General features: G+C 38.1%; 1 protein-coding gene across 1 annotated transcript in view; it reads left to right on the forward strand.

The window, feature by feature from the left end:
- LRCH1 (leucine-rich repeats and calponin homology (CH) domain containing 1) overlaps positions 1-11,701 on the forward strand; it is a 185,257-nt gene that overhangs the window by 131,427 nt on the left and 42,129 nt on the right. Inside the window, exons 12-15 of the mRNA XM_012648354.1 lie at positions 2,727-2,816; positions 2,922-2,958; positions 8,890-8,943; positions 9,670-9,742. Of these exons, the coding sequence (XP_012503808.1) occupies positions 2,727-2,816; positions 2,922-2,958; positions 8,890-8,943; positions 9,670-9,742 (254 nt within the window). The remainder of the gene's footprint in view (positions 1-2,726; positions 2,817-2,921; positions 2,959-8,889; positions 8,944-9,669; positions 9,743-11,701) is intronic.

The following is an 11,701-nucleotide window of genomic DNA, read 5'->3' on the forward strand; positions in this document are numbered from 1 at the left end:
CACCTAATTAAGGTGTGTTCAAAGAGCTGAATTCCACATCCTAAACCAGGATGGTTAGTGAGAGGGAAACAGGACAAGAGAGAGCCTGTGTGTGTGTGTGCGTGTGTGTACATGGTCATGCGTGCATGTCCGTTTGTGCATACAGGCATGCACACACATGTAGGTGTGTATGTGCAATTATCATAAATCAGGAAGTAGCAAGGCTAGGGGAAAGAACTGACTGAATCAGCTAGAGATTGGTTCCAAACCCATCTCCAGCATCAGTATACTTGGGTAGGTTATATGACTTTTCTGCACCCTGTTTCCTCATCTGTAAAGATGGGGTTATGAGTGCCTACCTTTTAAGGTTGCAAGGAATACATGAACTGTTAGTGGGGAGGTAAATTGGCAGAACCATTTCAAAAGTCATCTTAAAAGTCTAAAAAAAAATAAGCCTTTAAAATGAATGCTAAGAATTTATCCTAAGAGACAAAAAGACATGAACAAAGATTTGTAAGTGGGAGGGTGAGGGATAGGTATTTTTTAACAGCAAATATTTGGAGGGACAAAAGAAAGTACCTAAGAATTTAGGGGTACTTTAAATATATTATGGTCATTGATAAGATGGAATGTGATATGGACAATAAAATGTTTTTTAAAGTTTCCAGTGATATTACAGAACGCCTAGTATATGATGTTAACTTCTAAAAAGTATATAAAAATGTGCAAAGTTTGATCCCAATTATATAGATAGAATTAGGGCCCAATTGTGTAAGAATCTTAGAAAAAATTAAAACTGGAAGGAAATATATTAAGATGAATTTTTTGTGGGTATTTCTAAATTATTGTATTATAGACACTCAGTGGTAGATACTGTTGTTGTTCTTTGGTGATTGTTTGAAAGTGGGTGGTGAGGAGGACCAGAGAGAACAGTCCAGGGTGTTTTAGGCCTGAGTCCCTGGTACCTCACTATCTGGGATTGAGAACCTGGAGGGGTAGCAAGTTTGAGGAGGAAGATGTTGGGTTCAGTTCAGGACATGCTGAATAGAAGTCGAGGTACCAATGTAGCGATGACCATTGAGCTGCTAGATGTTTAGTTCCGGGGCTTAGAGACTCAGATTTGAAAGTCATTTTTGTAAGGTGCCACAGTAAGAGAAGGTGTATGAGAGGATGAGGTGCCCAGGGGCAAGCAGGTCGATGGGAAGGGAACGTCAGGCCAGGACACAGCCTTAAAGACCTGATGTGATAGGGTAAAGGCCCCAGTTGGACTCAAACTTGATGTTATTTTAATACTTCTATCTTTTAAATTTTGTATTACTTTTCCAATAAACTTTAATTACAAAATCTAGATTGATTAGTATATGAGCCCCAAAGCAAAAAAGACCAGCCTAGTTTGGTGGAAATAGCGGTGGCACGGATGTCTGGGACTGGAACCAGTGGTGAGACACGAGTGACCTGGGGGAAGAGGCTCAGTTTCCTCGTCCTCTGTTGAGGAGCAGGTTGAACTCTGAGGATCTCTAGACTCTTCTCCAGCTCTGAAATTTCCAAGGCAATGATTGCTGAGAATGTCAAACAAGTCGGGATGGTGGGTGGGTGCCGCATCGTGGAAGAAAACAGCCCCGACTAATCCTCCAAGTGATAATGAATTTGCATCTTTATGGAGTGCTATTTTTAAATGACATCATTTTGTAAAACTCTATATGAATTTAATTTTCTCCCGAAAATAATCCATTACTTTGGCTCCTTTAGATCATTGTTGTTTATCTTGAAATAATTATGGCATTATAGTATAACAAATCTAATTTTATAATATTTCTGTGAGCCAGTGTAGTAGCAATAAAAAGCTTTTGCTTCTGATAAACACAGGCCACTTCAGGAGGTCACTTATTTCTAGCTGCTTGGACTGAATATTAGTAATGAAAGTTCATTGGGTTTTTCTTTTATCTCATATTTCATAGATCCAGGGTTTTTTTTAAGTCAAGTCATTGATTATAGGATTAAATTTTAGAAGTTTACTTTTTATACATTAAAGAGTTTAGTTGGATATTGCTGTTCTGTTTTGCTTTCATCTTCATTTCTTCTCTCAAAGCCTTCTCATTGTTAGTTTGGCAGCATTTTCATAGTCGTGTATTATATGAATTCATCCCTATCCTTTAAGATGGATTTTTAACTTTTATATAATTTACAGAAATCCCTGGCTTTAGACATCTTTAAAAAAACAAAACTTCACCTCTTAAAATTGCGGAAATCCAGAAACTATATGTAAGACAATTTCAAAAGTAAAAATACACGTCAAATTGCTTATGAATTCTTATTTCTTAAGCAACAGTATTAGAGTGTATCAGAGAGAGCTTCTTATTAAAACCAAATGCCATGGTCCATTTGCTGTAATATTATACTCTTAGCAACTTTACTTCTGTAAATTTGTTAAATTTTTCTATAAACTTCTGATAAAGTTCTAGAATAAAATTTAGTATATGCTACCTATGAAAATTTTGATTTTATTGCAAATTACTATTATAGTACCAATAAATTGGATTTCAATACCAGCAACAGATGGAAAATTATATTTTGGCACATGATGGGAAAATACCATACAATTTGAAATTTCCATCACAAACCTTTCATCACTTAAACATAACTTTTTAACATATTAAAATTTTAAACAAAATATGACCAATAGAATTTATTAAAAGCAAAAGTCTTATAAATTTACTAACATCTTTTTTTTTTCCCCTACTCTTTAGATTAAGTCCAGATATTACAGAGAGAAGTGTTTTAAACCTGTATCCGACAGGATCAGCAGAAGCCTTAGAATTACAAGATTCTGCACTAAAGTATGTTTACTTTTTATAACAAAGTGTATTTTCTCTTTTTACATTGAAGTATTTATGCTTTAAATTATACTTCATATCTTTTGTTTTCTTTCCTTGTTCCTACAGTGGTCAGATACAGCTGGAGACCTCTGCGGGGTGTGAGGTAAGGCTGCTCTTGGGTGAACCGGAGCTGTGTGCAGTGTTCCGCCGTGGAATACTGGCCAATGTATTCTGTAAAGATTTGTCAGGGGCTAAAACGTCTTTATTAGTGAGGCCAATATTCACATTTGTTCAAGACACATTTTTCAACTTTTTCGTACTTTTACCCTCTTTAGTTCTGCCTATTATACCTCACCTTCCATTAAAGATGAGAGTTGGCTACTTCTGTTGGTGTCTCTAAATTTTTTCCTTCACCTAGTCTTGCTGAGTCAGGTGACGGAAACTGAGATAACATCAGGAACCTGTTCGGTGTCAGGAACTGGAGGGAGGACCATTCAATGCAGATTTTAGAGCCAAGAAAGAAGTTTATGAACTGGCCTTGTGAAAATAAGCTAGAAAAGACCTGAAAGACCAGAACAAACAATTTGGGAATGTCCAGGAGAATTACAGTGATACCATGAAGAGACACTGGTGGGGGTATTTGGGGACACAGGGTAAAGGTGTAGAGTTACATGGGGTGATATTTAGGTGCTCTAGAGAAAGCAGTTTTGACATAAAACAAGAGATAGGCTTAGAAGATCCCAGAGAAAGATTAAGTTACCTCAGTCATAGAGAGTTGAGCCGATAATTTGGGAATGAAACATAGGTTACAACCTATTTTCACTCCTTTTTAGTGAATAGGCTTAGGATGGGTAATTTAGGTACTGAGATTGTATACAAACCAATGTATGCACCCCTGAGATGTCTGCACATGTACTGTTCACACTCCCAGCTAGCTAAGTCTCTGTGTTAAAGAAATTAGGAAAAAAACACTGCAAAAGGAAAACCCGTGTTCCCAGAGAGTGCGGTTTCATTTTTAAGCTCCGAGACTTGGAATTATGTTAGGGTATCAGTCCCATCTCAAAGACTTGCTAACTGTGGGCAAATTAATCATTAACCTTTCTAAATGTAACCTTCATTTTCTGTAAGTTTGCATCATAATAACACCTATTGTAAAGATCAAAACGAGATGATTCAAGGAAAGTCTCGCAACACAGGGCACCTAAATGTTAGCTGTTGGTCTCCTATGCTATTATTGCTATTGATGTGGTCTTTGGACAGAATCACTGTACCACCTCTTCCCTGAGTGGAGGCATCATTGAATTACCCAGTAGTGACACATCAGGAAGCCTTTTATTTTAGGCTGCCCTGGACCCGTTTGTTTCATCAAGCTCTCCATTTGAGATCATTTTGGGTTCTGTGCGGACACATTTTTTTTTAGCTTCTTTTTTGGAAATAATTTTAAACATATAAAAGATTGCAAAAAAAATTTTAAACTTCTACAAAACATTGCAAACAATTACAGTCTTTTACCCAGATTTACCGATTATTAACATTTTACCGCATTTGCTATATTATTCATTCTCTTTCTCCACATACGCATAATTCTTTTTCTGAAATATTTGAGGGGACATTTCACACATCATAGTCTATTATCCCTAAACATTTCAGTGTGTATTTTCTAAGAAGAGCGATTTTATCTTAAATTTCAGTTATCAACTTTATAAATTTGCATAGATAACATACTCTCATCTAATCTATCATCCACACTCTATATTTATCAGTTGATCTAATCATGCTCTTCAGAGCTTCTTTTTTTCTTTCATGTAATATCCATCTAGTGGCAGGTATTGCACTTAGTTGTCAGGTGTCTATAGCCTTCTTTAATCTGGAACATTTCCATAACCTTTCTTTGATTTTTATGACTATAAAATTTTAAAAAACATAAGCCTCCCGTTTTTTAGTGGAGCGCTCCTCATTTTTTGTTTGTCTGATGCTTCCTCATGATTAGGTTGAGGTCCTTCATTTTTATTTGGGGTACTGCACAGGCGATGTTATGTTCTTAGGGTATCACATCTGGGGGGCATTATGTCCCTCTGTCCCTCATTGGTGATGTTAATTTGATCACCCAATCACAATATAACCCCATTTCTCCACTGTATAATTACTGTTTTAGTTTTTTCCTTGCCACTAATAAGCCATCTGTAGAGAGATAGTTGAAGACCATCTTAGTATCTGGCTGCAGACCCAGTTTTGACTCTAGGAAAATTGGTAGCCACCTATGTGTTTGATTTCAGGAGTACAAGAAAGACATAAAACTTCTAGAAAAAAAGGTATCTCACTCCATCTCTGATATACAATTGGATGGTCATTCCAATAATTTTATCTCCTATTAAAATTTATGTATTACTCAGTCTTTTTTTAAAAAAGGAGGCCTTGCTACATGCCAGACCATGTGATTCATATTTTAGATATGTTATCGTTATCTCATTTCTTCAACAAATACTCGGTTTTTGCCTATTATGTGTCAGGCACCAGTCCAGACACTGAGGAAGTAGCAGTAAAAAAACAAAGGGCCTACACTTAGGAGTTTACATTCTAGATAGGGTGTAAGTGAAAGGTAGGAGTTATCATGCTCCATTTATAGGTGTAGACCGTGAAGGTTGAGAAGGTCAGGTGACTGGCCAAGGCACTTGCATGGTAAAAGGCTAGGTAGGCCCTGCTTTTCCACCGCAACATGTTGCTTCTCTATGCCATAGACTCCTGGTAACACTAACTCTTGTCACGTTTACGAACCTTAGTGGGGCCGACTGCCTCAAACCTTTCTTAAGAGAAGGTCTTAGCAGAAGAAGAAAAGCTGTAATACTTACGTGTGCATGAGCAGTGTTTCCAGGAACGTGGATGATATATGTTAAATACAGACTGAGCCCAGCTCGTAGATTTGTCTAGGTCTAGTATTCATCTCATCTTTTAATCTAATAGCAATGGGTGCTTTTTGTTGATGCAGTGGTTTACTAGCCAATTCCAATGGTTCTTAAGAATTACTACTGATACTAAGCATTTTGCTTGTTTAGGAAGGAATGTTTAAAATTTTACATTCCCTTAATATTAGTCCAATACTGTTTTAAAGTAGAGCTTCCTCTTCCCATCAGCAGCAGTAAAGTATATCTTTGCTGTCAATTCTAGATTTTCAAAGTGGATTTGTATTTAGTTATTGATCTCCTGTTTATTTCTCCCGTTGTTTGTCTTTCTCCATCACATAGTACAAACACTAGGCATTTTCACTCAAAGTGGGACCTGACACAGTGTACCTAGTTCACAGTGAGCAGTTAGTGAGGGTTTGTGGGAAGGAGGGAAGAAGAAAGGGGAAATTAGCTAATAAGGAGTGGGCTTTGGTAAGCAGAATTTCAGTGTCCTGCTCATTTGATGTACAAACCTCTGGGTTTTAACTACGAGCTGAAAACACTCCATTACTTAGGTAAACTGTGTATTATGTTCCTCTAAATGCACTTTCTTGTACTTGTCAAATTTGAAACTCATCTGACACTTTTCTGCGTGCTCATAAGCTTCATGGGGTTTTCCTGAAGCTGATCCATGCTTGCTATTATTGTATTATGTGGAAAAGCCCAGTGTTCTCCTAAAGTCGGAACTTTGACTTCCAAGCAATGTATCAATCATTCGGTCAGTTAGGCCACCCCAGCTTGCCCGGAACGATGAGTCTGTTTGTTCCATCAGCCAACTTGCCATTAAACCAGTAAGTGTGAAGTTGCAGCTCTGCACAAGGCCCAGCGCTCAGTGCTGTTGGGCCTCCCAGCCGGCTACCAGACACGTTCCTCCAGAGTGAATTTTCTGCTCTCATCCAGCAGATTGTATTACTATTCTGTATACACAAGTTATACCAGGTCCAGCCTACCTCGGCACCTTTATTTAAGTCTGCTGCTTTAAAATGTCCTTGAACTTTCACTCTAACAGAATTTCGAAAAGGCATATACCTGTGTCCATGATTTCAGGAATACCAGGAAGACACACATACTCCAGGGAAAAAAGATAGCTCTACTCCATCTCCAACTTACAATGTTTTGTGTTATTTTAGTATAATATAAGTTGTTTTGGTTTTTTTTTTCATTTTTGTTTGAATGAAAAATCTGTTCAGTGTAAGGGATTCTTATTTTTTGTCTCCCTTCTCTGGGGCAATGCCCTGTCCTTGACAGACACGTCTCCATGATTTTAAAAAGGGTTTGGGGAAATAGCTGGCTCTGCTGGAGGAAGGAAGTCACGAGGAGAAGGAAAAGAAAAGAAAGTGCCCAGTGATACGGATGATGCAGAACTTAAAGATGATCTTCAATTTATGATTTGATTATTTTTATATTTTCTTAGCATAATCTTGCATCAGTTAGCCAGTATTTGTTGAGTGCCTGTGCTGGCTTTGTTTTTGGTATAGAAGACTAGAATATGAAGGCTATGAAGTTTTCCAGTTTTAAGAATTGCAGAGGAAAGATTTGGATCTTGAAAAAATTTAGAGAAGAATATGAGCTGGTCTGCAATCCCAAGGGTGTTTTAGGTGCTCTGGGAGACTGGGGATGGATGGAGAGTTTAAGGAGAGGGATGTTAACTTAGGCCTTTTGGCAGTTTTGGATTTGGACCTATGGCCAGGAGACGGTTGAGCCAAGGCAGCAGAGCCGTGGGAGAATCGCACAGTGTGGGAGCCGGGCAGAGAGGGGAGGCCGGGATTCTGAAGCAGTTTGTGATTGATAGCACATCATATTATCAGACTTTAAACATACTTCAGGTGACTGTCCACATCACGTGTGAGTAGCACTGGCATCCCTCCAGGAAGAATTGCAACTTGCATGCTCCTATATAAATAATATTGAAGGGCGGGGGAGGTGTCAGGGGAAGACAGGAAAAACTAGAGGAAGCGGTTGCTTCTAGAAAGAATCAAACCTGAAGTTACTTGTGAGCAGTTCTAACAAAGCCACTTAATTGGATAGAGATATTAATGACATTTTGTTCTGAAAATATGTTTTTAGATTTGTGTCCAAGTCCGGAATATTTTTTAATAGCACTCAACAGTGAATGGAAACAGCCATCTTAAATTTACACTAATGCGGTAGCATATGTGAGAATATTTATATTAGCTATCACCCAGGTTTATATTAGGCTGGATCAGTGGGATTCTTAATTTCTAGATAAAGAAGGCAGATCTGGGTAAGATGAACTAGAGTGAGTCCATTTTGGGCCTCTCGTCTCTATGTGTCCCTTTCATGCTGGTTTTTCAGGATCCTGCCTTCAGCAACTGTTCTTCACCCTCTATGCTGTCTCCATGGACCATCTGGCCACCCTCATGGACTCAGGCACCCCATGAATAACGATGACTTTCAAATCTGTAGCTCAAGCCCCAAATTCCTCCCCCGTTCCCAGTATTCAGATTTCATCTCCATGCCCCATAAATAGCTCATGCTCTGCATAGCTGAACTGAAGCTGTCAACTTCCTCTTGAACTGTTCCTGTATTCTCAGTGGTATTCAGTGATGCCACCCCCGACCCAGTCATTCTTTCTGGAAACCAGTATGTCATTACGACTGTCCTCTGTGGCCAGTTATAAATTCTGCATGCTTTACTGTAGAAAAATTCTCTCTTAACCAGTAGTTGCCAAAGCAAATTGATGTTGAACTGACAACATGGGATTTGCCCAGGTAATTTGGGGTCCAGACATGTGTATGTATTTATTAAAAGCTCCCAGTGTGATTCTACATGTTTAGGAACAACTGCCTTGTACCATTTCTAAAAACTCATGCTTAAAATGGGGGTGGGAGCCAACAGGCAAGTTGGTAACCGAGAAAGGTAAGCTGATGTCCACAAATACTTTGGAGTAAACTCTTTGCTCTGGAAAATTATTTATCTTAGTTTGTATACTTTAGATATATTTTTTCTATGAATACAGCTGCATGTTTCCAGAAAATATAAGTTAACCTACTTAGTACTTAACACATTAATTCAACATATAGTCACTGTGTGCTGTGGGCCGAGGATGAGATAGAAGTAGAAAGATGCAGTTCTTGCCTCATCAGTTTCAGTCTAGTGGAACGTAACAGTGGCTTTTCCCCCTTCTTTAGGTGCAAAGTGACCTAACATTACAGAGTAACGGGAGCCAGTATTCTCCAAATGAGGTAAGTTTCCTGAAGATTCGTGGAAGGTGAGGTATTTCATGAAGACTGAATTGGAATATCTATAACAGAAATAGATAATCTCAGACTGTCGTGATTAATGAGTTTATCAAAGAGTCTCTGGGGAATCCATCTCACTCCCAATAGCTACCATAGCCTTACCTGGCCCTATTCATAATGAAAGATTTTTATAAGATATTTTTTTGAAAACCAAATATGGGAACATCTTTATAAGATGACAGAATGAAAATCGCTCAAATAGGCCACATTTAGAATGTCTTGTTATCCATAAATGATTCAGCGTGTGGTTTCTCTGTAGATGAGACATCTGTTCAGTGTTACCTGTTTCCTCATCTCAGTGTGTTATGAGTTTTCATCAGATGTGCCCTCTTTTTGTTATGGGGGTGTGTGTGTGTGTGTGTGCGCGCGCGCGCGCGTGCTCACATGCACCCATGCACACAACTGTGTTAGGGAAGAGGATTGCCAGTTTCATGTGATTGTAAAATATTTTTACAATGAGCCAACAAAAAAATTGAATAGGTCACCCCAAAACAATATTCTGTTGCTTACGCCACTTAAAATATTTGCAGAGTGATCTTTTTTTAGCCAGGACTAATGCAGCAAATGCAAAAAGGTGGTGGTTTTATTATAATCCTTGAACATAGAAAAGCACACATAGTTTTGCTTCAGTTTTTTTTTTTCTAATTTCCTTTCTTTCTAACACCACAGATCAGAGAGAACTCCCCTGCAGTGTCTCCTACCACAAACAGCACAGCTCCTTTTGGCCTGAAGCCTCGATCAGGTAAATGAAAGCCTCAGCCCATTCTGACACTGAATAACTTGGTGGTTTCTCTTGAGCCTTTTCAATGTATGCATTATCAATGTGAACGTCCTTGTCGATTCTGCCGAGATGAAATCCTATCATCAGAACCTTGCTACAGCTGGGGGAGGCTAGAGTTTAGAGCTTTGTTTTCAGTGAATCAGCTAAGTCCATGTTGTCAATAATGGATATCTTACCTTCCTTGGGAATCAGAGCAAAGGAAAAAAAGATGGGAGCAAGTAAGTGGGGCATGTACGTTTTTGCACAAGGAAGATAAAATAACTGCCCCTTTGCCTCAGTGGTTCCTGGTGCTCTGCTGAGATAAAGGGCAGCCTTCCTCTGGGAGAGTGTCTCCTTTCTGAGACATCCTCATGTGCTTTCTGAGCCTGGTAGGTTCTACGTATTTACTCACATAACAGGGTGATCATTTTAAGACTTGCATTTGTGGTCAGGGGTCATTTAAAAAAATAAAAGTCTTTTCGGAAAGTATTACCTACTTTAATTTGTTATTAGTTTATTTATAAAAGTAAATTAAAGCAATGCACAGAACAACTATTGATGTTAAAAAAGGACTCTGTATAGAAAAAATTGATTCTTTTGATTTTTCCATTTATTTAAAGTTCTTGTCCTGTCTTCCTTCTTTTAGGTCTTTCTTTGTTTTAATATTTTTGACTCTTTGGTATTTAGCCTACACTGACTATTAATGCTTTTAAACAAGTTCTGATAAAGGACTGAGACATGTTTAAACAAAAGCTGGTCAAGAACTCAGATGTTCTCAGGTTTTCCAGTAAGGCATTTTGACAACAGTGAAAGGTATACACATGAATATTTGGAAAAAAAGTACTTGTTGGAAAAACAAACAAACAAAAGATGATTCTTTAATAAAGGAAATGTTTTTCATTCTTGGAGCAAGTTGATTGATGGGTACCATGTGGCCAAGTGTGATGGTTTTCCGGCAGTTTGAACGGGCTGTAGGACAAAAGCCATTTGGGAAAATGCTTGGGTGTGACCAGAGTTAGAGCGTGTTATAGGGAGAGCCACATTGTACGTGAAATAAGACTCAAATGGCTGGCCTCTTCGGGCTGGAGCTAAGCGAATATGACCAGATCTGGGCCGAGGGCCCTGAGCTGGGCTTCCATTTCCATGGTCTCAGGTGTGTTCTGTGTTCTGGGAGGAATGGAGGTGAGCGTGGGCACACCTTATCCATGCCTGCAGTGATGACCCGCAGGAGACTGACCTCTGCACACTGAGGACGTCATATAGGGCTGCAGACTTCCTCCTCATCCTTGTAGGAAGTTTTGTACAATTTGAAAATATTCCATAATGGAGAAAATCAAAAGGTGAAATGGATCTCCAAAGAATAATATTCTTTTGAATGTGCAACTTGCAATTTAGTTGTAAAATTATTTCAGTGACTTTTTTATTCCTTTTACGGAGTCTAAACTCAACTTACCAAAGTTAAGGCTTACATTGTACTCGTACTGTTAAATCATTTCAAATTTTTGGTAGCGATGAGAAATAAATGGAGTATTTATTTTAAATAGCAGAAAACAAAAATAATTTCCTTTCCAAGCTTCCAGCCTTTCTATAATGCTGACTAACCAATGTGGAAATTGTTTTAGCTGTTGAAAGCTCTGTGGAGTTTGGTTGCTATAAATAATGTTGATTTATCTTCAGGAACATCAAGTGGCATGTTGGAACTTAATAAAACTAGCATTATGTATTGGGATTTTTTTTCCATTTGATTTAGTAATTTTTAAATAGTATGGTATCTATTTTTCACATTTTCTGGAAAATAGTATACATGATTATCTCAAATGGAGATTGTATGATTAAAAAAGATAGATTTTTGGTTGTTTTAGAATGTTTAAAGCCAATTAATTTTTATTTCAAAATTACGTATGTGGATTTATGTGATTTCTGTTATCAGTAAAAACAAGA

The sequence above is a fragment of the Propithecus coquereli genome, unplaced genomic scaffold, assembly GCF_000956105.1.
Source record: "Propithecus coquereli isolate 6110/MARCELLA unplaced genomic scaffold, Pcoq_1.0 Scaffold11, whole genome shotgun sequence".
Lineage (NCBI taxonomy): Eukaryota > Metazoa > Chordata > Mammalia > Primates > Indriidae > Propithecus > Propithecus coquereli.